The sequence below is a fragment of the Grampus griseus genome, assembly GCF_964374135.1.
Source record: "Grampus griseus genome assembly, chromosome: 11".
In the NCBI taxonomy this organism is placed as follows: domain Eukaryota; kingdom Metazoa; phylum Chordata; class Mammalia; order Artiodactyla; family Delphinidae; genus Grampus; species Grampus griseus.
In genome coordinates, this window is record NC_139005.1 from 22,958,889 (window position 1) to 22,986,719 (window position 27,831).

The window sequence follows — 27,831 nt, forward strand, 5'->3', positions numbered from 1 at the left end:
TAATATTCCATTGTGTGTGTGTGTATTATGTTTTCTTTATCCATTCATCCATTGATGGACACTAAGTTTGTTTTTGTTGCTTCGATATTATAAATAATGCTGCAGTGAACATGGGGTGTATATATCTTTTTGAGTTAGTATTTTTGTTTTCTTTGGGTAAATACCCAGAAGTAGAATTGCTGGATCATACAGTAGTTCTATTCTTAATATTTTGAGAAACTTCCATACTGTATTCCATAGTGTCTGCATCAATTTACATTTCCTCCAGTGGTTCACAAGGGTCCCCTTTTCTTCCTATCCTCACGAACACTTGTTATTTCTTGTATTTTTGATAGTAACCATTGTAACAGGTGATATCTCATTGCAGTTTTGATTTGCATTTCCTTAACGATTAGTGATGTTGAGCACCTTTTGGACATACAGATGGCCAGTGTGCCTATTGGCCATCTGTATGTCTTCATTGGGAAAATATCTATTCAGATCCTCTACCCATTTTTTAATCAGATTTTTCTTTTTTTGCTGTTGAGTTATATGAGTTCTTTATGTATTTTAGATATTAAGCCCTTTTGAGATATATGATTTGCAAATATTTTCTCCCATTTAGTAGGTTTTAGTTTGATGTAGTCCCACTTGGTTATTTTTGCTTTAGTTGCCTTTGCTTTTGTTATCTAAAAGAAGTAATAAGAATCCAGTTTCCATAGACTGAGGAACCAAAAACTGCTTTACCATTATCACTTTAACATATTACTTTAAGTTGTGATAGCATTTTTTTCTTCCTCTTGGGAAATTGCTTAGAACTTGCCTATGTTTGCCTATGAGCAAGAGATTAAAAAAAGGAAAATCTCAGATTTTAGATAGTAACTTGGCCTAAAGATATATGATTTTGAAATATTTCTTCCATATTCTTTAAACTTATTAAACTCATTATACAATGCTGTCTATATTTTGTTAGTTCCTGTTTTTATTTATTTTTTGGGGTGCTGTGGGATTTTCTTCCTGGTATGATAATAAAGAAGCAGTGGTGATTTAAATAGCACAGTTTTTTCTTTTCCTGTTCAAAAATTATATTTATATCATATGATTTTTTGTTGACCATGCCAGCAATGGATTATGAGGACTTTCCCTCTACCTGTCTCTTTTAGAAATTAAAACAGTTTCTTTAGTCATTTGTGTAATTCTAAAAATTGCTCACTAAAATTTTTGGTATATAGTGTTGCCTAAACAGCCCTTAGGGAAGCACTATTATTCCTCAAAGAATCAAGTAGAGAGGGAGCCTTTATTTGTAGAATACTCTGGAAAGTAATTAAAAATAACTAAAATGGTGGTAATTTAATCAATCATGTGATCCCTCTTTTATTAAGAATGTGACCATTTCTGTTCCTTATGATCCTGCCTCAATCTTTTTAAAGCTATTATATATTTCTCTTTAAATCTCTAACCTAGGTATACTAGATATATCTTGAATCCATTGAATTACATTTATCCATTAAATTATTAATCAAAGGGCATTTCCTATAGGGAACCTTTCTTATAAAGAGGTAATACTTTTCTAAACAGCGACCTTTACCCTGTTTTTTGTCAGTTAAAAAAAATTCATTTATTTTGTATTTACTAACAGATCTTCATATTTAGGTATACTGTTTAGATCTTCTTCAATTCTTACATATTCTTTGTTTTTCATATAAATGAAAGAATGTTGAAAAAGGGAGCCTGGGCTAGGTAAGAGAATCATTAAATGGAAATTAAACATCAAAAATATTTTCTAAGTTAAAAGTTGTAAAAATCACTATCACTGTATTGGTATTCTCCTGTTGAATTAACTATTAACAGACATAAACAGATTTCCTTGGGTATAGTTAAAAGTACATGGATATTTTCACCTGTTTCTTGTTTAGACTTTATAAGAGTTACTATGCTTATGTAAACAAAGCAGAGTTGACCACAGGCAGAATTACTGGAAAAAAAATTGCATACTATTTGGAAACTTGGTGCTTCTTTGTTTGTGTGGTGTTCTGACTTAGTGTGCTTTTTTTGTGTTTTAGAAGAGGTCTGTCAATGAAAAATGATATGCCCAGTGACTATGCTAATTACCATTACAAAGTTAGAGGTGAAGAAGTGCCCTTCAGTGCACTTTTAGTTAGCTTTAAAGCTCTAAAGGAAGGAACATATGATGACCTTGTATCCTCTAAGTCTTAGAAAACCAAGGATTTCACATTTGAAATGAAGCAAATTGTGTCTGTACACTTGCTTAAGACTAAAAGCAAGCAAAGAAACAAAATACCCAAAGAAACAAAATTTTGTAGATTTCTACTTCTTAAAAAGTGTTGGCTAAATTTTTGCAGAAATTGGTGCTGTTGGGTATGCTTGATCTTCTGAATTTAAAGATTTTTGGGCATAGACTGACACCAGTCAACTTTTAATAGACCAAAGAATACTGTAGCAGTTTGAAACATTAAAAATTGTAATTTCTCTTCTAGATGAGAAGATAATTATATTTTACATATTGAATTTGTAATTTTCATTATTAAGCTTAAAAATTCCCATTGTTAAACAAACATGTATAAACATGTATACCATCTTTATTACTAAATTATATTTAGGGTATGTATATGTAGACAGTATTTATGAATGTGGATTTTCTTTTTTTGGGTGAGTTACTGTTATTGGATAGTGTGACTTCTAGCATAGAGAAAAACTTTAGAGGCTTAACTGAAAAATCTAGTTTCCATTTAGGGGATACTACATTTATATGTTCTCTTTTCTTTCACAGCATTACTCATTTGTTTTCTCATTTTATTTTTAAAATAGGATGTGAATTATAATATGTTCAGTGAACCTTTATATTACCAAATTTAAAAAATTCCTGAAAATTTCACTAATGTCTCATAAGTTGAAAGTACATGTAAATTCCAGGCATTTTAGGTTCAACTTCCCTTATGTCTGAAATAAGTTTTGATATGATTAAGGCTTGTACCTCCAAATCTAATATTTACTGGTCTGTTGCAGATTCTTGATATCTTTTCACAAAAGCATCATTTCTTTGAGTACACTGGTTGGTCCCTATTAGTATTTAGTTTGGATTAGACTTTTTTCCTCTCTTATTTACCCAGAGCAGATTTTGATCAGTGGGATAGTATAGCTCATGGAGTTTCAGTACTACAACCAGGAAGGGCAATGAAACAAGAGGTCTTCAGAATTATATTTTTAAGCATGTATATTTTTTTCTTTGTTATATTTAAAAATTTGCCTCATGAATCTACTATTTAACTTAGGAACCAGAACATGACCAGCTCTAATAATCCTATTCTGTCCTATCCTTGTGTTTTCCCCCAGAGGGAACCTCTGGCTTAAATTTTTGTTATAGTTTCCTTGCTTTTGTAAAAAAAAAAATTTGTTGTATATGTGTGTATATATATGTATATCTCTAAAGAGTTTTTCTTGTTTATGTGCCTTATAAAAATGGGTTAATACTGTGCAACCACACCTGCAGTTTTCTTTTTTTCACCCAAATTTATGTTTTCAGGACTTACCCGTGTTGTTGCATATACATATATTTCTTTTACTTACACTGGTATAAAATATTCTAATTTATTACTTAGAATATTATTAACATTCCCACAGCTCATTTAATCATTTGACTGTCAGCAGGTATTCAGGTGTTGTCACTTATTTGCTGTTATGAACATTCCTGCTAGGAGTATTCTTACACATGTTTTCAGTGATACCAAGTCTGTATTCAGCAGCTTTGCATAGGGGAGACTTTTGTTGAGACAAGCTATTTTCCCCCTCATGAGTGATTTCTTTTCTATTTTTCTTTTTTGCTCATTCCTCTTGACTTTTTAATTTTGATTTACAGAAAAGCTACAAGAAATAGACAAATAATTCCTATGTACCCTTCATCCACTTTCTTCAAATGTTAACATTTTATAATGTTTGCTTTATCTTTATTCTTTCCCTCCTCCTCATTCTCTCCCTCCTCCTCATTCTCTCCTTTTTTCTTTCCTTTCCTCTTCTGCTTCTCATTATTTATTTAGTGTTCTTTTTGTTCTTTTCCTGAGGCAATATAGCCAAAATACTGCGTTCCAAAGTAACCTAGGTTGGTTCCTGCCCGTCACCCTCCACCCCCATTCCTTAGTTAATGTGATTATATTATTTATTTGAAATATGGTTCAATTGCTGTTCTTCGTATTCCATTTCAGGATTCGATTCTCCTATTCCCCTGCCTCTTGATTTCAGTTTTATTTTATTGAGTATGTGAAACACTAACTTGGTTCCAAAACTCAGAACCATATTACAAAACTACACTCAGAGAAGAGATACTTCCCACAATTCATTTCTTCTGTCTTTCCACTTCATTCTACCTCTCCTCCACCTATCAGTCTCTAGTTTTGGGTTCATCCTTCCTATGTTTCCTTTATAACAAACAAGTAGATGCATGCGTCTGTGTCTTTTCATGTATTTAAGGGCTATTTGTATATTTTCTTTTTGGTGAATTGTCTGTTCACATTTTTTTCCTGTTATTCTATAGGCATATTTTTCAGTCTTTTTCCCGCCAAGTTTTAAATGTTCTTTATATACTAGGAATATTAGTCCTTATCTGTGATATATATTAACATATCTTTTTTTTTTAGTTTGTCAGTTGTTTTTTGATTTTATTTAAGATACTTTTTGACAGACAAAATGTTTTTATGTATTCTGTAGTCAGATTTGTCAGTCTTTTCTTTTACTGTGTCTGGAATTGAGTCATAGTTAGAAAGGCGTTTCTTATACCCAAGATAATGTACTTACATGATCTCATATTTTTGTTTATACTTATATGGCTTATTTTTTAATCCAGTTGTAGCTTTTTTTTTGGTTTGTTATTAATGTGAGATATGAGTCTAATTTCAGATTTTTCCAAATGGCTAATCAGTTGTTAAGGCACTGTTTATTAACAAGCCCATCTTTACCTCAGTAATTTGAAATACCACTTTTGTCATATACTTAAGTTTCACGTATACATGGCTCTACTTCTGGACTTTCTGGTATACTCTTCTGATGTGTTTATTGCTGTACCAAATAAATACACTGTTTTAATTATAAAGGGTTTATTGTTTGTTTTAACATAATTTATTACAGTATATCTTAATAAGGTTAGTAGTATGTTTTACTATAGTTTAATTTAGTTTATTTGAATAAGAGGGGTGAGTATCCTCCTTATACTTTTTCTTTTTTACATTTTTGCATTTTACTTTTTCCATGTGATATTTAATGTCCATTTGTCTAGCTCCATTATAAAAAAAGCTTATTTACTTTTATTGGAATTTTATTAGGCCTATAAATTAACTAAGGGAGGATTGGCATCTTTATGATGTTTAGTTGCCCTACCTATCCAATTACAAGGGTCTTTACCTTTGTTCAGGTCTACCATTGAGTCTTTCAGAAATGTTTCAAAGGTTTCCTCATGTTTCTTGCTAAATTTATTCTTAAGTATTTTATCTTCTTTGTTGCTATGGAAAATAATATTTTTGCTACCATTATATTTTCTAAATTGTTATGTTTTTACATATGAATGCTATTGATTTCTGTTCATTAAGTTAATATCCTGCTACTTTACTGAATGTGTTTATTGTTTGAGTTAGTAGGAACATGAGGTGTAGTTTTCCTCCTTTTCTTATTTTTATGCTTCCATTTAATTTCTCTTGTCTAACCACATTGCTTTAGTGAGTGCAGTGTTAAGTGGTATGGAGATAGTAGGCATCCTTATATTATTCCTGATCTTAGAGGAAACACCTATAGATTTTTTTCATTAATTAACATGAATATTAATTTTAATTAATTAATTAACATTAATTAACTTTAGGAGTGAGATCTGTATGTTTTATCTTAAGAAAGAATGCATCAATTTCTATTTCTTTGAGTGTGGTGCTTTTTTTTAACAGATACAGGTGTTTGATTTTTATCAAAAGCATTTTCAGCCTTAGAGCTAGTTATGCTATTTTTCTCTTTTAAGTCTATTAATGTGGAATGTTATATTAATGAATTCCCTAATAGTGAGCCAACCTTGCATTCCTGGAACAAACCTGACTCATTCATTGCATATCATTTTCTCAATATGGTGTTAGATTTTGTTTACTAATATTTTATTTAGAACTTTTACCTAATTATTTTTAAGCAATACTCTAAAAATCTTTAATTGTTCTGTTTTTGTATTGTCTTTATCAGGCTTAGCTATCAATGTTATGTTAATGTTATGTAATGCTAATGAAGGTTCCCTTCATTTTCAATGCTCTGTAATAATTTTAGAGCATTGGGATTATTCATTTTTCGAATTCTTGTTGGAAATCCTCTTGAAATGCTTTATCTATAGGGTAGTTGCCTCATAATTTTATTTTTTCCCCAAGGAAATTATATATTTTTAAAGAATTTTTTAGCTTTAATCCAATCAACTTTTATAAACTGTGTTTCTGTGGAGAATTGCCCATTTTATCTAGATTTTTCAAACCTATTTACTTAGAAGTCTGTAGAGGATTTATGATTAAAAAATTCTTCTGTTTTAATTATTATGTTACTCTTGTCACTTAATTTATCTATTTGTACTTTTCTCCTTTTATTGTTAATAAATTACTGTTTTATTTGATTTTCTTAGAAATTCAGGATTTTGATTAATTAGATCTGCTTTATTTTCATAATCTTTGACATCTGCATTATCTTTATTATTTTTTAATGTGCTTTTAAAGTTTTCTGTGTTATTCGTATTTTAGTTTATGAGATGGAAATTTAATTCATTTTTTAGATTGAAGTGTTCAAGGATCTAGATTTTTTCTAAACTGCTTTAAATGTATCCCATAGATATGTAATGTTTTCATTATTATTTCTTAGAAATCTGTAATATCTTGACAGTGGAAAATTAAAATTGTATTGTGATTGGATGGGTAACGGAGTAGGTGAAAAGATTCCTGGAAAAGTTTGTTGGTATTATTTCACCACTTTCATTAGAGGAAACTGTGGCTTAGAGGGGTTTGTGTAATTTGCTGCATAACAAGTAAGTTGTTATTGTTCAAATTTGAATCCATTTCTGATTCCACAGCTATGGCTTTTACTTAGGCAGTAATATTGTGAGGTCACGGAGGTACTGAACAGTATGGCATAATCAGGGAACTGGAAGTAGCACAGTGTGACTGGAGTGAAGCTGGCACTTGGTGGTATCATTTCTGGCTTGGGCAAATAGTTCATTGAGATACCATTAACATGAAGCAAAGCAGGTTTATGTAAGATGATGGGTAAGTCTGAGGAATGTACGAGACAGCTAAATGGACTGTCTGGTAGTTAGGTGAGCATATGGATCTGGAGGTCTGTAGAGTGGTTTGTGCTAGAAATGTGAATTTTGGTGTCATTAGCTTATAGGTGATAATTTAAATAATGGGTTCTGAAAGTGGTAAGAATAATGTGAACACTGAGAAGATCAGAGGGTGTAGGAAACAATGAAATTAAGACTGAGTGGAAAAGAGCCTGAAAAGGAAACAAGAAAAAAAAAGTTAAAATGTTAGGAGGAATTTAAGATATAGTGGCTTACAGGTGCCAAGGGAAGAGTTTCAGGGAAATGGGAGAGTCATTAGTATTATGTGCTCTGGAGAACTAAAGGAAGATAAAATAAGAAGTGTTCATTTGACTTAATAATACCTGAAAGGAAAATTAATATCATAAAAAGTGGGTCTAGTGGCATGATGAGGGTTGGGTGAGGAAGAAGCAAATGGAGACAAGAAATCTGGTTAAGAAGGGAAAGTATGATAGTGGTAACTAGTGGGAAGTGTGAGGGTGAGGGGGCCTCCTCCCACTCCCTACTTTCCTCCCTCAGCCTCTCCCTTTGCCTTCCCCTTATTTATCTCTTTTCTTTCCTTTCTCTCCCTTCCTTCTTTTATTCTAGCCTCTTTCCCTCTTTCTTTTCTTAATATGGCATACTTGAACATGTAATGTTACAGAATGAGAATTTAACTCATGACAACATGACATCTTGTCTTAGATTATGGCTATAAATGTGAATAACATAAAGAGATGTTAAAATGTTCAGGTGGTGGATCAGAATGATATTTTTAAGGGTTTCTTGAACATAGGATCATAGTCACACATACCCTTTATGCCTGGAAGTAAAACATACTTGTCCAACAAATTTTAACAATCTTTGAAATAATGATGAAAATAATTTCAGCACAATGCTAAAAGCTTTACATATTTTAGTCATTTAAAACCTCATCAGCACCTCTATGCTAGTTTTACAGATGAGGAAACTGAAGGAAGTTAAGTAAACTTGCCAGATGTTGTACACTTGCTTTGGCAATATGATTTCAGAGTCTGTGCTCTAATCATAAGGCTGTATTCCTCTTCACTATACTATAGTACTTTAAAAACTAATTAGTAATATTTTTAGTATAATTGTAATTTAGAATTAGAATATTTTGACATTTTAGGGAAATCTGTTAGCATATAGAATAGTGAAGATTAGCAAAAATTTCTGAAAAAGATATGTAAAGTACAAACACGGGTTGAAATTCCCGTTTTCTGTATTTTAGTTAAAATAGTGAAATGCTTGTGGGAGAAGCTACAATACCTTATCCAGTATGGCACATAGTATTTGAAAAACACAATACTGCTACACAATGAAAGTGTATATAAGATAATTAAATAATCCTATATGGTACCAATAAAAAATTGATACATTCCTTAGTTTGTTAATACCTCATGACCTTATAAATGTCTTTCTTTAGGGAAAAATGCAATTTCCATTGTGAGCTGCCTTCCAAATTTATGGTAGAACTTCACTGACGTTGCTACTGATGCCAATGTGGAATAAAGGTCTTTATAATTTAGAAAGTCAAAACGTATAAATGAATTACTGTTAAAAATGATTTAGTTACTCTTCTTAAACTTTAAAACACACAATACAAATGCATTTGAATTTTTAGAAAGAACGTTTGAAAATAAAGTAATATCTGTTTATTTTGCCATCATCAATATTTTTGTCTTATTTCATGTTTGGAATTGGCTTTCCTTTTGTGACCTTTGTATTTGAACCCTAATCACAATCTAATAATATTTTGTTGTGAAACTAATTACAGAGTTGCATTTCAACATTATTTTTATGTGGAAACAACTAAAATTGACTTTAACATGAAAAATCTTTTGCTGTTGTAAAAGAAGAAATTAACACAGAGACAGTGGATTAGCTATTTTAACGTCATTGTTCTTCCCCCTTAGCTCGCTTTATTGTCATAAGTATTTCATTTGACTTCCCTCCTGGGTCATAAGGTCACTGAGTACATGGATGCGTGTCCTGCTAATTGCTGTCTCCTCAGTACCTAGTGCCTGTGTTTGGCACTGGTAGGCATGCTAGTGCTTTTTCTTAACTAATTGAATAGGTAAATAATATATTTGAATAATGTCTCTGAGTTGCAAATGCACCTCTTATGGTAATGTGTTAGTATGTAGACATTAAGACATTATTAAGTTGTTTTGTTTGCTTGGGTCTCACATGGAAATGTCCTGTTCAATTTAGAAACACTAGTTTTAGATCTCAGATAAAAATCCCTGAAAAATAGTCATAGAATCCTCATTTTCTATCTCATTGCTTTTACTTTCCTTACCCCTTTTTCTTTCCCTCCCTCTACTCCCTTTCTTCCCTTCAACCTGTTCTTTATTTTCCCTTTAATGATCCTTGTTTTGTTTTGTTTGTTTTCCTTTAGTATCTGGAGTCCATCTTTCTCCAGCCTCTCCTGAGATTGTATTGGACCATGACCACACTTCTCCTTCGGTTGGCTGCCTCTCTTCTGAGCCCATCATTTCATCACCAGAGAATACACATGCAGACAACAGCATTGTCAGTCAAACTTTTCCTAAAGCACAGGTAAAGACAAGCATATTTTTATAGGAACTTTGCCTACTTAAAAAATTGCATACTGATTTAATTGAAGATTTCCTGATTTCCATTTTTTTTCCCCTCCTGTAGATACTCTAACTTTGAGGTTAATATCTAGAATTCTAAAAACTGAATACTATGTTTGTTTTGTGGCACAATTGCAAGGTATTTAAGCAGTGTTAGTTACCAAAATACTGTTTGAAAACCAAATATGTTTTATTAAAGTTGACTTAGTTTTGCATTGCAGATCGTGAACTTCAAAAAGGAAAATAATTACAAAAAAACTATTTCTCTTTTCAGGGAAGCTTACCATATGTTTTCAAGTATTAGAATGTTCATTTCAATTTTAGAATAAGACCAAAAACACAGCGGTCATAGCATTTATTCATTCAAATATTTATCGATTCAGGTCTTGTGCTAGACGCTGGAGTTATTCCAGATTTCCAAAGTGCTGTATACAATCTTGAGTCACCCGTTATCTTTACTAGAAAGTGATGATCAATTAGTGGTTATTGATAAATTTTAAAATCTGATTTATAACTTAGTATATAAACAAATTCTGAGTGTGTGTAAATTCAAGAACTGGTATCAGATGTATTTATACTTAATATACACTCTCAAGAAAAAGTTTTAAGTTTTTAATGCTTTGCTTGGAAAATAATAAATGCTTTAAACTCTGAAGTTTACAGAAAATTTTGTTTCTTATTGCAAAGATCAGGTTGTTGTAATAGTTTGAGGTCTTCTGTTGATTTACTTAAAGGGTGAAATAATTTCGGAACCTTTGCTACAACTTAATTTCCAAATGTGGTTTCTGGTGCCCTTTGGATGTTTTCCTTCTTGGTGCAGTGTAAACTTTCCCCTCTTGTGTTTTTTGTTTGTTTGTTTGTTTGTTTGTTAATGTGGTTTAGATTCAGCAATCAGCACACACTCATCTGGATATCTCACTTTTTCCGTTGGGTTTAACTGAGGAGAAAAGTAATGGAACAATTGCTCTTGTGGATGATTCTGAGGATCCTGGAGCCAATGTATCAAACATACAGCTTCAGCAGAAAATTTCAAGTCTGGAGATGAAACTCAAAGTATCTGAAGAAGAAAAACAGAGAATTAAAAAGGTATATTTACATTTGCCTAAAAAATAAATGTTTGAATTGCAGATACTGGAAATATGATATAATCCCAACTTCTGATTAAAAATTCAGCAGTGGAAAAGCTATTATGCTCTTTGGCTGTAGGTTTAAATCAGTCATACAAGCTTATCTCTTACGAAAGTCTTTGATAAGAAATTTCTAGTTTTAAAGGTGTACTTTTAAAGATATGAACATCTTTTACTGGATTTTTTTTTCGCTAATGAATGCTTTCCTTCTGGTTTATTTTTATTTACTTGGAAAGCAGGTAGTGTTGTATTTCTTATGTACGTTAGAAGATCTGTAATATTCATTTGTCCCTATGAGAAGTCAGACATGATGGGATATTTGACAAGATTACTTAGAAATACAGCTATTTTAGTAAATTATTTATGTGTTCTCATTTCTGTTTCCTACAAATATCTCTATAAAAAGACCTTAGCAAATTTATAGAAAGTATAGGTAGAGGTAGAGTGTTGTTTATAATTAGTTTAGATGCTTTTATTTATTTATTAGCATGAATAATTTTAGTGTTACAGCAGTGTTAGTGTTATATCAGTGTTTGATATTGGTCTGGGAATGAGAGTGAAGCATACGTTTTATAATATTGTTGAACTTTGAAAACCGTACTTCCGGTGGGTTCTTTCCTTACCAAATATTTTCTAAATATGTTCATTGAAAAAACTGAATATATTTTATGCCTTTAAATATTACAAAATTTATGCTTGGATTTTTTTCTTTTAGGATGTGGAATCATTGATGGAAAAACATAGTGTCTTGGAAAAAGATTTCCTTAAAGAAAAAGAGCAAGAGGCCATTTCTTTTCAAGATAGATACAAAGAACTTCAGGTAAAAACAGTGAATTATAAATTTAGTATGTAGGCCTTTTGATGAAGCATGTAATATAACTCCAAAAAGTGCTCAATGAAAACTTTATGAACGAAGCATCAGATACTTGCTTAAATATGTAAAATACTGACTAACATGTGTGAAATTAATAATAAATGCCATTTTGAGGAGCACGAATCCCTGAGAGGCCATGCAGGTTAGCTGATTCAGACTCAGCCTGGCGAAAAATATTCTGTTTCTGATGATTTTCTCAATTTGGAAATTAGACATTCCAATTTTTCTTATTGTGATTACATTTGAAAAGAGCTTAGAATCGTATAAACACCAAACTGAGATATTTAACCTTTTTCATAAATTGTTTGTAATCAATGTCACCTCGTCTTCTCCTCAAATTTCCTTAACAAACTTGTTTCTTCTGCAGTCTTCCCCATCCCAGGAAATAGCAGTTCTGTCTTCCCAGTTGCTAAAGCTGAAACCCACATTTATTCCTTTTTGTGCTTACCCCGTGTCTGTTCCTTAAGCAAAAACCTGTTGGCTCTACCTTCAAAATATCCAGGTTTTGACTGTTTGTCATTACGGTCACTGCTGCCAACCTATTCTAGGCCATCCTTATTTCTCCCTTGGAATACTGAAGTATCTTCTATTCTAATCTTTTTTGCTTCTGTCATTGCCCACTTACAGACCATTCTCCACATGACAGCCACTGTGATCTGTTTAATAGTTAAAGCTGCTCATGTCATTTCTTTGCTTGGAAACCTTCAATGGCTTCTCACCTCACCCAAACTAAAAGTCAAGTAAGTCCTTAAAATGGTTTGCAAGGCCCTCCATTTTTTTGTGTCCCTCCTCCCTGTCTTTTACCTGATTCTTTCTCTTCAATCGTTTTGCTTTATCCCTATGTCTAGAGCACTCGTCCCTCAATTTTCTGCATTGTTTACTTTTTTATATCATTCAGGTCTCCGCGCACATAATCACCTTATCAAGGGAGACCTTTCCAAACAATGCTGACATCCCCTACCAGCCTTCCCACATTCTGCTTTATTTTTCTCCATAGCACTTTTCACATCTGACAAACTATGTATTTACGTGTTTATTTGCCTAGATCGTTTTAATAGTCTCCTAAGTGGCCTTCTAGCTTCTACCCGTGCTCTTCTCCCTTAATGAGTCTTTATTTCATCAGGTGGAGTAGTGTTTTTAAAAAATGTGAGTCAAATCATTTCCCAACCTCAACTGTCATTCTCCTTTCAGTGTAAATCTTCTGGCTTCTCCAACTTTTCCAGTTCGCCCCCAGCTATTTACTTACACTGAGTTCATAATAAGGTCCAGGCGAATGTGTGAGTCTGTGTTACTGAGGGCATTCCTTGCCTGTTGGAGTGATGAGTGGAGGGAAACAGTTTGTGATTCATTCAGTTTCTCTGACTGGAATGCTCTTCCTGCAGATATCTGCATGGCTTTGTTTAAAAAATGTAAAACTTGAAAACAAGGAAAATGGTGAGCAGTATGTTCTTTCAGTGTCCTATGAGGGCATTACTTACTAGACCTACTCAAGGATTATTTAAGAGAATGTAGTACTCACTGTGAATGTGACTCACTGTTTACTGTTGATTAAAAGTCTCAGTTGTATTGACATTACACGTTAATTAATTTTTTTCACAGAAGAGGTGCAAATAATATCCCTCTGTTAGAATTTCAAAGAATAGTGTTTATTGCCCTGTAGGACATTCATTAGACATTATCTCCATCTAGCACTCTTGCTTGGTCTAACACTCCATTATTTAAAATTTCTATTCGTATGCCTATTCAGATGTTCTTTGAACCAGTCTTAACATCTGATTCCTTCTGTTAACATAAATGATTCTTTTATTAATAAAGAGTAGTGTAAGTCTTTGATGTGTTTCATTTATATTTATATGAGTCACATTTTAACTTTTTGAAAATTATACTTTTTAACAACTCTCAGTGAACCCTAGTTTCCTTTAGAAAGTTGCTCAAATGCTACCTTCTTGTGGAAGCTTTCTTTGACTATGCTATGGAAAATAAGAACCTGTGTACATGCTCAGCATTCCCTAGCCCCCTTTCTTTGCTTTCTTCCCCCCTCCTCATAACAATTGTTATTTTATTTTGATTTGTTTATTTGTTCTTTTACCCTCACCAGAGTGTAAGCTCCATGAGATTGGGAACTTTCCAGTGCCTAGAGCAACACCTGGCATGTAATGTGGGCTCAATTAATACTCCTGAATGAATGAATGAATTCACTAATATAATGCACCCTGCTGCCCAAGGGCTAATTACATTGTGTACAGCCACATTTATAGCTCCATACTTGGAATTAGGGTGCTTATTGGAAGGTTCAGTACTGATTACTGGAACTTTGTGTTTTCTTCTCTCTACATTGAGTGACTTATTCTGGGCCCGTTAGTGAGACAGATACCTTTGCAAATTCGGTTTCTCAATCTGTTAATGGGAACAATAACATACCTGAGAGACCATCTAACACCTGGTATACAACATTTTGAGCTTTCCATAGTGAAAACCAATGTAAACGCCTAGTGACATTATCATTGTTGTCTTATTGCTTTTACTATTAATAGTGGTAATCTAAGAGTAACAACTTGAGTCTTCAAAACTAATATTCAACTTAAAAATACTTTCCTTTTACTAGAAACAGTACGTCTCAAGAAAACATTTTTTAGGTGATTTTACTTCAGTACCAAAAAGGACCTCTCTCCTTTTTATACTATGTGGAAAAAAGAGTAAACTAACTTAAGGAGTATTTTATCACCTTGGCCAAATAAGTGATAGAAAAATGTACTAGGAGGTCTAATAGACAAATTGAACTCAAAGGCAGGCACACTGTTTAGTTTCTACGTCCCTGCTGGGTGAGGGTAGAGTCTGGGTTTAGCATTTTGGCCTTTGCTCATAGAGCTGGAGATGGGATCACATTTTTTTTTTTTCCCGTGGGGTTTGGCCCTCATAGAGCACTTATTATCTACCAGTTATCTGTTCTGCTAGGTTGCCCCTTTTGTGGACCTTTGGATGGAGAGGGATAGCTTTCCTTGGGGCTGTTTGTGTTTGTGCCCATTGGAATTTCCTGGTTGCTGGTCATTCCAGTACCTAGTTTGGGATATAGGTGGCTAAAAGAAAACTCACAAAATTTGCTGCTGTGTCATTCCTTGGTTCCTCAAGTCCGCAGGTGGTCTGCTTTCTTGTCCCCCTTTGCAGTCTTCTTACATTTGTTTTAAAGATAATGTCCAGGTCTTTTAGCTGTACTTCTTGAGAAAAATAGGGAGAAGTGCATCTATTTCATCTTAGTCTAGAAGTGAAATAAAAAGGAACATTTAAAATTTTAAATATTCTTTATTGTAGCTACAGCAGAAAATTAATTCAAGCTTAAAATACATTAATCTAAAGCAGGTATTTTGAGTAAAGTTTTTAAGGAAAACAGCTTAAGTAATCAACTCATAGAGTCCTTCTAGATAGAAGAGGGGAAAATAAAAATATGCATAACTCAGTTTGTGAGATAATCCATAAATCTCTATATCTACTTTATACTGACCAAGTTTGTGCATAAATAGGTATATGTGTTAGACTTCCTGGAAATGTATTTTTAATAAATATATTTAAATTGTATTGTACCTGATCATTAAGAATTTAGAAAATCTTGACCGTCACTGTTTGACCTACTTTATGTAATTCATTTCTTTCTGGGAATATAGCCTTTTTAAAAAACTGGTACAAAGTTGGTTCTATCTAATAATTTCTTAGGAATAGGAGATGTGATTAAATTTGTGAGTATCAAAGGAGGCCACTCTATGCTAAATATATGTAGGATGAAATTTTAGCCAAAGTAAGTTTTTAAATCATGAAAATGTATATTAACTTTCTTGCTTGAATTCTGGTCTGCAAGTCATCCCTCAGATATTTGAAAGTCAATATATTTATCATGTATTTTCTGTAGACTATGGCAATCCACATCTTTTTTATATTAAGACATATATAGCATACGGGTCTTCTAAATATTTGTGGAGCTTAATGAAATAGAAAAAGTTTTCTTTTCTGCTATTTTTGATGACAGGGATAATATATTGATGCCTGCCTCTCTGTGGTATCCTAAATAAAGCAAAATATCCAGGAGTACAAAAAATAGTCCTGATAAGACTGGATTAAATTGACTGAGAAGCCTTTCTCCTTAAAAAATGTTAGTATGATTGTATATTTATAAGAATAATAGGTTTATTGTGGAAAACGTGGACAATACAGAGAAAAAAAAGCAAACAAAATTCATACCTATTCATCACCATGAAAAATCCAAGTATTTTCACATGATATCAAAATATAGTGCTCGAATTTTCAATTTTGTAAGAAATCTACCTCCGCTTAGACCAGTGTTGGGTGTGCCTTTGTCAATATTTTAATCTGACACAAGATGGAGTAATTAATAAATGGAATGTTTGTAAAACCCTTAAAACTTTTTTAAAAGAGCAACATTAACTATTATAGAGAATTCTAACAGTGTGGTTTTATGTGGTATGGTCTAATTACCAGGTTAGGTGGAGCGGTGTGAATGTGCCCATAACAGAAGGAAATAAGGAATACCGTGAACTCTGCAGTACAGTGGGGGTGTGCACTACTACCTCTCCTCTCCTGTGCTATTCAGGGTGTGAGCCTAAGCAGAGGAAGAAAAGTGAATCATGCTCCATGTGTCAGCGGTAGCTATTTAAAGGACTTTTCATGAAACATGAATAGAGAGCCCATCTTAGTACAACTTGGATTCCAGTCTCTTTTGTCTTTTGTCTCTGACTCATAGCAAGTACATCCACACCTGTGACGAGCACTGAAGAGACTTGGAAGCTTCTCAGACTGTACATTTCATACTGTGGCCACATTTTAACAAGTTTAATTAATAGATGCAGCTGATTGTTAAATTATCATCTCTGATAGTTGTTGGTATTGGTAGCTATGGCTAGTTTTGGGAATTTCCTGAACAAACTTTTTAAAGGTTGGGTCTGTGCTTCCAAATGCCATTTCCTATTGAAATGTCTCTTAGTTATAGTATGTTGATTATTCAGTTTGAGAATTTAATTTAAAAAAAGTGATGTGAAAACAGTGTTTCAGAGGACTTTAAATTGATCTCATAAATGGATTTGTACTGCTTCAGAGTATTATCTGTGTTCTGTTGCTGATTTCAAAGGTTACATTACATCATTTTGAATAGATACTATTCTCAGTATTTTTGTGTACTGTGTTAAAGTGAATACTAGTCAGGTGTTGGAAAGTTGGGCCCTTAGCCAGAGACTACTGTAGTAATTATGCTTTATGGCATTAGAGCAATATCTTGATACCTTGAGCATTTAAGGTGATAACCTGGTATGTGAGGAATTAACCAGTTCTGCATAGCTAACCCAAAATGTAGTTGAAGTCCTACTTAGTAGTAGAGAATACTGAAAGAAATACAAATTACGCATAGCTTGAAGATATCCTATTTATTCACCTGTCTTTAAAAATGATTATCCATATTCTGAGAAAGCCCTGGGGGAAAATGAAAGGAAAATAAAGATTTTATGTTTTGGTTTCAAAACTTCAGTGGAAGAAGTCACTGTAGATGTGGTGGAAATAGCAAGAGAAGTAGAATTAGAAGAAGAGCCTGAAGATGTGACTGAATTGTTGCAGTCTCATAATAAAACTTGAAAGGATGAGGTGTTGCTTCTTTTGGTTTAGCAAAGAAAGTGGTTTCTTGAGATGGAATCTGCTCCTGGTGAAGATGCTGTGAAGATTGTTGAATGACAACAACGGATTTAGAATGTTACATAAATTGAATTGGTAAAGTAACAGCAGGGTTTGAAAGGATTGACTCCAATTTTGGAAGATGTTCTACTGTGGGTCAGATGCTATCAAACAGCATTGCATGCTACAGAGAAATCATTTGTGAAAGGAAGAGTCAGTCGTTGTGGCATACCTCACTGCTGCTTTATTTCAAGAAACTGCCACGGCTGCCCCAGCCTCAGCAAGCACCACCCTGATCAGTCAGCAGCCATCAACACTGAGGCAAGAGCCTCCACCAGCCAAAAGATTAGGACTCACTGAAGACTCAGATGATGGCTAGTACTGTGGATTGGGAATCAAACCCACAATATCTCCGAGGCATGCCTATAAACAGATGGTAGTGTACTAAATAAATGCACTTTTGTTATTTATTTAAAAAATTCACCTCCCCCCTTCCTTTTTTTTTTTTTTTTTGCGGTACGCGGACCTCTCACTGTTGTGGCCTCTCCCGTTGCGGAGCACAGGCTCCGGACGTGCAGGTTCAGCGGCCATGGCTCACGGGCCCAGCCACTCCGTGGCATGTGGGATCTTCCTGGACCGGGGCACGAACCCGTGTCCTCTGCATCGGCAGGTGGACTCTCAACCACTGCACCACCAGGGAATACCCCCGCTTCCTTTTTGAAGCATATTTCTTGGAGGCCCTTCCATAGTGGTTCATTAAGAGATTCTTTATTCGTTTTTCTTTTTATGGGTATCTAAATATATTATTCCATTTTCTTTTATTATGAAGTATTGCTTAATTTCATCTACTCTTCTTTTAATTTCTTATTCTTTAAAGTCAAATAATTTTACTGTAATATGTCCTGGTGTTGGTCATTCTAGGTTGATTTCCCTAGATTTCCAATGTGTCCTTTAATATACATATATAGTTTCAATTCCTCCTTCTAAATGTCAAGGAATTTTGTTTTTTTTTTTTAAATGACTATGAATTAATCATTGTTAAAGCTGGGTGACCGTTTTTAAATTTTATTTATTTATTTATTTATTTATTTATTTATGGCTGTGTTGGGTCTTCATTTCTGTGCGAGGGCTTTCTCTAGTTGTGGCAAGGGGGGGCCACTCTTCATCGCGGTGCGCGGGCCTCTCACTATCGCGGCCTCTCTTGTTGCAGAGCACAGGCTCCAGCTGTGCAGGCTCAGTAGCTGTGGCTCATGGGCCTAGTTGCTCCGCGGTATGCGGGATCTTCCCAGATCGAGGCTTGAACCCGTGTCCCCTGCATTGGCAGGCAGATTCTCAACCACTGCACCACCAGGGAAGCCCAGGAGTTTTTATTAATTATAAATTTAATACTTGTTTTATTTTCTTACTATGTTTTATTTGTTCTGGTGACTCCTATTATGTGTTTATTGGTTACTCTTTGTCTTCAGTATTACCCTTTTTTCTTGAATCCTTTTCATCTTTCTTCATTTCTTTTTGATCTAAAATGTGTTTCCCCTCTTATTCCAGTTCTCTTAAGGTATTTTCAGTTTAGCTTATTTTTTTTTTTTTTTTTTTTTGCGGTACGTGAGCCTCTCAGTGTTGTGGCCTCTCCTGTTGCGGAGCACAGGCTCCGGACGCGCACGTTCAGCGGCCATGGCTCACGGGCCTAGCTGCTCTGCGGCATGTGGGATCTTCCTGGACCGGGGCATGAACCCGCGTCCCCTGCATCGGCAGGCGGACTCTCAACCACTGCGCCACCAGGGAAGCCCAGTTTAGCTTATTTAATGTTATATTCTTTTTAGTTTAGTCATCATTTCTGAAATGATTTATTCTGTTAAAATTTTTTTCTGAAATTTCTCGCATCATTTCTGAGTTTTTCTAATTATGATTCATATTGTTCTGTAATCTCCTTTATCACTTTCATAATGTCTTTTAACTCAGTTTGAAATACAAGGGTAGAATTTAAAACTTCTTTTTAAAATATATATTTCTGCTGTGCTTTTATTTTATGTAGGGCTGTCATACTGTTCCATCTATCTATCTATCTATATAAAACATTGCATAGCATTTGACATAATTTTGTTATTTGTTTTTATGTGAAATTAGTTTTCTTGATCTTTTTAACTGGAGGAGTGATTTAAGGCAGTTTTTTTCCCCCTCATGATTGTATAGTGCTCTAATGTTTCTGTCAGATTAGAAGGATGTGGCAACATTTGTAGATTTTCTGACTCTGTTCCCTTTTTTCACTTTGACTTGATCTTCTTTTCCTTCCTTGTTTTGTTGTCTCTGGCTTCGTCAGTTTGGACTCTGTTCTCAGCTTTTTCTCCTCAATGTGGGGCTTTCTCTTGAAAATATTTAGAGTTTATTGGACCCAGTGTATCCTGGGCCATTGATACCTTACTGAGGACCACTTGTACTTATTGGAATGTTAGGCTCCTCTGTCTTACTTGCTGTCCTCATATTGGCCTGCTGACCTCTCTGGTGAGTATCTGTTAGCTGTTCTGGAGTTCTCATGTCTGTCTGATACCCTGTTGCTTTCATCTTTCCTCTTGCCCAGATTCTGATGCCATGCAGATCTTGAGACTGGTCTTGGTTTATCTTTACTTGCTTATATTCTGGTATTCACAGAGATACTGTGACATCTATTTTTGTGATAGATAATGAGTATGAGCTTTTGGTCCTACTTTTTTAGGTGCTCTATGTGTTTTTGTGAGGGAATTTTGAGAGATCTGAAAACTGTACCATGATTACTACCATATTCCCAGTATTCTCTCACTGTTAATTGTTATTAAAGGGAATTGTCTGGGTTAGCAAAGATTAAACATACGCTTTCCCCAAGGATATTTACCTCTTTATGGAATTAGTACTAGATTGTAGGGAGTTGTAGGTCTCAATATTGCTTAATAAAATTTGAGGGTAAAGACCGTGTCTTATTCATTTTTACATACTATTGCTTGGTACTTGTAGGTGCCTGTGAGAATTGTTGAAATGAAGAAGAAAATGTCTAGAGAATAAAAAAAAAACTACTTGGGAAAACTACTACTCTATTCTATGTTTTCATCTTCAGTTATATAGAAAGTCAGTTATATTCCTTTTTCCTGATTGTCACTGAATTTCGCATGCTTCGTTCCATTTTTTCAAGGGAAGTAAAAAGCTTTAAACAACTAATTTGAGGAGGAGGGTGTTTACAAGAGTATCTAAATGGCTACTACTCATTTGATTTTTTTGTCTTACAACATATAACTTGTATTAATACCTTTTTACCTGTATCTGTAGATACAGATCACCAACATCATGATTGATGTTCCTAATAAGGACCTTAAGTCATTCCCTCCCCCCTGCAAAATATTAATTATCTTGAGAATAAACACTTAAGCTTTGTACTATTTCTCCTCGTTCATTATCTTTATTCCCTAACTTAGGTGTTATAACCTTTCCCTAACTTAGGAGTTAGCAGCTTTTTCTTTTAAATGAGGATAATTTTTAGCAAATAAAAATGATATACTTTTCCAAAATGAAAACAGCTTAAACTCTTGTTTATAAAAACACTAGATTTTTGGATACAGTTTAAACAATAACAATACTATAAACATCTTCGGAAACCAACCCCCCCATTTTATCATCCAAATATGCAATTTTTAGAAAAACAAAAACATTTTTTTTAGTTCTACCAGTGGGAAAAATGTATACTTTAACAATTGGATTATTTGTTCCTAAGTAACAGTAGTAATGAGAAAATTGACCATTCAGTTTCAAAGAATGCGAAGATTGGGGACATTATTGAGAATTGACAATGTAGGTATACCTTTTGGAAATTTCATGCTGGTTCATATTCTGAAGGTATTATGTGATTTTTATCATTCCTGTTCTAATAATTCAGAAAATCAAGTTGTTCTTTTATTTATCGAAACTAAATTGAATAATTTTGAAGTCATTAGAAGAATACCATCTTCAGTTCTACAGGCTAATTGACCATTGTGAAAATGTTTTTCCTCCCTTATACAATAACAGAAATTTAAAATGTTTGCTAGTACCTTCACAAATTTAAGATAACATAGATTTTTAAAGACACACCATCAATTTGATAATAGATTTTGAGGGGACAGAAAATATAACATTTCGTAATTTCAGAAATCTTAAAGTGTGATGAAATATGCATCTTAGATTTGATTAAATATGTAAAATGACTTTTTTGTGTTCCAAATAAGTTTCAACATATTTAGAAATTTTAAGTAGTTTAGTTAGAAATGTAAAATATTTAAAAACGAAAAATCAAGTAAACTTTTGGCTAGTTTAAATGAACCTTCAAATATTATAGTAAATAGAAAATAAAGGGTTTTTAACCTGCTTTTAAATTTAAAAATAGTTTTCTCAATTTAAATGAATTACCTTCATTAAAGAGAAGACTTTCTTCAAAAAAAAATTTATACAAAAAACTGGATTGAGTCTACCTTAAATTTAGGTACCTAAATTCTCATAATATGATTCTGCATAAAATTTCTTCAGCAAGCATGTATTATTGGGTGGCCAAAAAGTTCGTTCGGGGTTTTCCTGTAACGTTAATAACCCATACAAAAAACCCGAATGAACTTTTGGGCCACCCAATACTTTTATATATTCATTTGGTCTTAAAAGTTTTACTCATTTTTAATTGTGAGTGATTCAAGGCTGAATGCTAATTTCAGAGCCATAATTTCTTTTAAAGTTAGATAGTACATGACCCCTTGTGAGTTATACTAATGCAAAGGCTTATATGAACACATTTCAGAGATGGTATAGGATTGTCATTATGATTCTTATTGTGTGACATTGAATTTGATCTTTAACTTGTCTTACACATTTAAATAACTTTTAAAATTGTCTTTTCAGGATCATGTAATTTGGTAAAATGTAATTTTAATGTTTATTTACAGTAATCCCATTTACTATTAGGATGTTTGTAAGCACATTTGTCACATTAGGAGTGCATGTTTTACCTTCTTTACTAGATTGTAAATCGTCCAAGGAGAATTCTGAGAGTGCACACAGATTTTTTTGTACCTAGTAAATGTTTTTGAGCGGGGCTTAGTGATAGATTTTTGTGTGTGTGCATGTAATGGTATTGCCAAAAAATAGGAAAACATGGGCTTATAATGTGGCTAAGCCTCATTCTCATCCAGTGGTGAGGCAAACCTGTTATTTTTGAATACTCTAGTTTACAATCTCAAGGGATGTATTTACTGTATTTTCCTACTTATCTGAGGTCAAACTCTGACCTCAACCATTCTAGAACAAAGCCACAGACCTCACCAGTAAATGAAAAGACTGGTTTGAAGCAAATTCTTTAAAAATCCAAGTAGAGTACTTTATTTGGTAGGTAAGTCATGGTGCCTTTTTCTCTCTCAACCAGATAGTGGAATATAAAGTAATGGAGAAAAGATGCATTTACACTCACAGCAGCCAGAAATGAATGTTGAAGGAGAAGACACACCCAAACTGAGGCAGGATTAGGTGGCTCCCAGGGTCTATATGTTTTCTATATATTTCTTTGATGATCTTAAAAGTTTAGACTTTTCTCAGGCAGAAACATTTAATGTGGAAAGCGGTGACTAAGGCATATTTGCTACATGTTAATAGATAAGAATTGCTTTGAAGAGCTCTATCTCCTTTTCTCTTTGAGTGTTTACTTGATGAGGAGGGTGTGTGTCGTTACGTATTCTATCTGAAGGAGGAAAGATATTGTGATTTTGAAGGGAATAGTCAAGGAATTTACTATCTAAAACCCTTTAACAATACAGAGAATAGTGGCCAAAATCTGAAACTTTGGAAAGATGAGTATGTAGAATAAATGCTTTCTGAGCATTTTATGATTGGTTTAACTTGTTCGTTCCTACTTCATCTTCATGATTTAGCTCAGCTGAAAGGCCACTTCTTTAGGTAACCTTTTTCTGATTTCTCTGGCTAAAGTAGTTTCTGCTCCCCCTAACCCACTTGTATTTTATTTTCCTCAAAATACTTAGCAGAATTTTGTTTATGTATTTATCGTTTGACTATTCCTCCTTTTTCTCGGAATGTAAGTTCCTGGAAGGGGAGACATAATTTGTCTTTTTAAATTATTATATTATCAGTTCCTGGAATAGTGCTTGGCATGTAAAAAAATGTAGGTTGGTTGGCTGGTTGACTGAAATGGTTGGTGGCTTGTGCAGTACTATGGATTTAATGTGTCTCCACTTCCCCCATGCTCAAATTCATATGTTGAAGCCCTAACCCCCAGTGTGATGGTATTTAGAGATGGTGCCTTTGGGAGATCCTTAGGTTTCAATGAGGTCGTAAGGGTGGAGCCCTCATGAAGGGATTAGTGCTCTTATAAGAGACACCAGAAGGCTAGGTTACTCTCTCCCCTTTGGCATGTGAGGACACAGCTAGAAGGCAGCTTTCTCTAAGCTATATGCTGGAGAGAAAGCTCTCTCTAGAAACCATTCATACTGGCACCTTTATCTTGGATTTCTAGCCTACAGAACTGTGAGAAAATAAATGCCTGTTGCAAAGCAATTATACCCCAATAAAGATGTTAAAAATAAATAAATAAATAAATGCCTGTTGTTTAAGCCACCGAGCCTATGATATTTTGTCATGATAGCCTGAGCAGACTAAGACATGGAGTATAGGTGTTTTGTAAGTAACGCTATAGTGTACTTCATCATCTATTTAATGTTCCCTGTTGTGAGCCATCTCTATGCTAAAATTAAGTTGGATTCCATTTTTAAAAAGATAAAAGTAAAATACTTTTAATTTCATATTAAAAAGCTACTTAAGGAATTATGGTTTTTGAAGGAGGTTTCTGTGATAAAAGTATTAGGAAATGTATATTTTCTTTTGAGCCTAATACCTATATTATCCTTGTATTCTATTAAATAACATCTTATAAGAAAATCTTGTGTCAGCTGTAGATACAGAGTAGAGAGCATTTTAATAATGAAAAATAAATATAAATATGCTACCTACTCCATCTGCTTCTAAAGTTACAGACTAGCTGCCAGGGAGTTTCACAAGTTATGGCAGCGTCTGAAATCACAGAACAGCACGAAACCTCCAGAATCTGAAAAAGGTAACCTTCATGGCAAACACTAACCTGCTCTTTACTGCATAGGAATTTATGGATGTGGCAACAGCTCAGGTCCTGCTTTTGCTTTAAGACTTCACCAAGGAAGGACCTCATCCATTTTTAAAATCATTGACCCCTCTTTCGCTTTCAACTTCATGAGACTTTTTCCTCCTGTCATTTCAGACTTGTTCCCCACTTGGCTTTTGAACTCTCCCCTATTTTGTTATAGTTTCTCTTACACAAGTAGTATGCTTCCCAGATAGTTTCTTATCTTTTTTTAAAATACGTGTACGTTTTATATGTGTCTAAGTATACTTTTTCTGCCTTCCTTATTATTTCTTCTGTCTTATAAATTTTCTTTTGCTCTTTCTCTTAAAACATAATTTTTCTAGCAACACAGTCTAGTACAATAAAAAATTCTAATACAGAAATCTGTAACTCTGTGAAAGTTGCTTTTAATTTCATACCTTAGAGCTAACAATGTTAAAACAGATACTATCAGCTTGTCTTCTAGAATATTGTATAAATTTACACTTTTACCAAGAAATAATGAGTGTGCCTATTTTGCCACATCCTTGCCTACACTATGTATTACCACTCTTTTTGCCAATTAGTGAAGTAAGATATATCTCTTGCTTCCTTAATTTTCATTTTCTTATTAGTATGTATGATTTTTTCCTTATTCTATTGATCATTTTCATTTCATCCTTGAATTTTATGTATCTCTCCTTTGTCCATTAAAAAAATTCTGTTCATCTTATTTTTAATGATTTATGGAAATCTTTATATATGAGGCTTATTTACACTTTGCCATATAGTATGAGGATTATTTTCTGTTTAATTGAACATTTAGATGTTTAATGGGGCTATGCTTTTTTTTTTTTTTAGCTAATCTTCCCTATTAATCTTCCAGTTAGATTTTAAAATCATTAAACCAGTTAAATTTAAAAAGAAAGCCCTGTTGGGATTTTGATAGAAATTTCATTAAATTTTTAGATTTATATATGGAAAATTAACATTATTCTGTATATTAAATCATTCTATTTAGTGGGTATGTTTCTCCATTTATTCCAGACTCCTTAAATATCCCTCAATTGAGTTTTGTAGTTTTCTTTTTATAGCTCCTGGACATTTACTGTTCACTTTTTTTGTTTGTTTCATGTATAGTAATATACTTGTTATTTAGAATCAGATTTCCTATAATCTCACCATGGCTTTCAGTCTTGAGAGTTAAAAGCCCTTTAGCACCTACAATTGCTATCAATTTTGCACCTGAATTCAGTGCAACAAGCTAGAATACGTATACTCTCCCAGAAACTGTGTCACACAATGAAGATAGAAATGTAATTTCATTGGGAGAATGAATGAAAGAATAAATGTAAGCAATTGCCATACAGTCTGATGAGGTTTAGAATGGAGCTAGTATACTAAGTATGCAAGATCACAAAGGAGAAAAAGTCATTAGAATTTAGATTCAGAAGATTAACAGGTCTTTGTCAGGTCGTCAATAGGGAAGGGAAGTCTTGTAAAGCAGGGGTCCCCAACTCCCGGGAACTGGGCCGCCCAGCCAGAGGTGAGCAAGCGAAGCTTCATCTGTATTTACAGCCACTCCCCATCACTCACATTACCGCCCGAGCTCCGCCTCCTGTCGGGTCAGCGGCGGCATTAGATTCTCATAGGAGCACGAACCGTACTGTGAACTGCGCATGCGAGGGATCTAGGTTGTGCGCTCCTTATGAGAGTCTAAAGCCTGATGATCTGAGGTGGAGCTGAGGCGGTGATGCTAGCGCTGGGGAGCGGCTGCAAATACAGGTTAGCATTAGCAGAGAGGTTTGCCTGCACAGAGACCCTAATAAATCAATTCCTTGCAGACTCATATCAAAACCCTGTCAGTAAGTGGCAAGTGAAAACAAGCTCAGGGCTCCCACTGATTCTGCATTATGATGAGTTGTATAATTATTTCATTATATATTACAATGTAATAATAATGAAAATAAAGTGCACAATAAATGTAATGTGCTTGAATCATCCTGAAACCATCCCCTCGCCTGCCACCTCCTGTCCATGGAAGAATTGTCTTGCACGAAACCGGTCCCTGTTGCCAAAATGGTTGGGGACTGCTGTGTTAGAGGGAGGGACGTCTGCAAAGTCCTGCGGGTATGAAATAACATGACCTGTTTGAAAAATAGGTAGTCCTGGCGTTTCAACAGTGAGGGTATCTGGTTTGGTATATTAGCATAGGATATGAGGGGGAGGTGTTTTAGTAGCAGAATCTGAAAAGGCTGCTGCGGGCTGTCAAAAAGCTTTTGGTAGTTGAATGGCACTGAACATATTGGTGTTTTGGAAAGATGTTTCTTGTAGTTGATAGGTATGAGTTGGAGGAAGTTGTATGGAATTAGGGAGATCTCTTCAGAAACATTCGGAGAGAAATGTGATGGAGGTCTTACTGAGGTGGAGAAATACAAATAAAGATGGAGAGGAGGGAGAGATATTAGAAGATATTTAGGCAGAAAAATTTAGAGAATTTAACTGTTGGAAGTGAGGAAGAGGAAGGATGGCTTGGCTTTCAAGTTTGCAAAGTTCTCTAGGTTCTAAATCATAAACTTTCCTTGTAAAACTTAAAAGAAATATATATGGTTCATAAATATTGATGGTTTCATTTACCCTATAGCAAGTCAATAACAGCAATGTAATATGAAATTGGTGGGGTCAGGGACTGTTAGAAGTGGACATATACTCTCTATTTGCATTTAATTATTAAATCCTCTTGCTTTTCTTCCTCAGTCTCTCAAATCCTTAGTGCTTTTTCCCTCAGTAATGCCATTATGTTCGCCTAGGGAGCAGTCATCTTTGACTCGTATTACTACATGTGATTTTGTGTCGCTCCAATTCAATATCCATGCTGACCCAGAATAATTCTTAAGATCTGATCATTTTATCCTGTGTCTTAAAATCCTCCAGTGGTTCTCTGTTTTCCTTCGGGTTAAGGCCAGCCTTTGAAAAACGTCAAAAAGTCTCATTTTTCTTACTTGTAAACTAGGCGTAATAATAATAATACTTCCTTTATGGGTTATTGTGAGGATAAATGTGTTCATGTTCTGAAGTGCTTAAGAACAGTGACTGGCACACAGCACTATATAAAT

At 34.0% G+C, this 27,831-nt stretch overlaps 1 protein-coding gene across 7 annotated transcripts in view; it reads left to right on the forward strand.

Moving 5' to 3' along the window:
* CCDC91 (coiled-coil domain containing 91) overlaps positions 1-27,831 on the forward strand; it is a gene marked incomplete at its 3' end in the record, with an annotated part of 398,367 nt that overhangs the window by 118,170 nt on the left and 252,366 nt on the right. For all 7 annotated transcript variants that reach the window (XM_082666097.1, XM_082666099.1, XM_082666098.1 and 4 more), the window contains exons 4-6: positions 9,720-9,880; positions 10,801-11,004; positions 11,761-11,865. In XM_082666097.1, the coding sequence (XP_082522223.1) occupies positions 9,720-9,880; positions 10,801-11,004; positions 11,761-11,865 (470 nt within the window). The remainder of the gene's footprint in view (positions 1-9,719; positions 9,881-10,800; positions 11,005-11,760; positions 11,866-27,831) is intronic.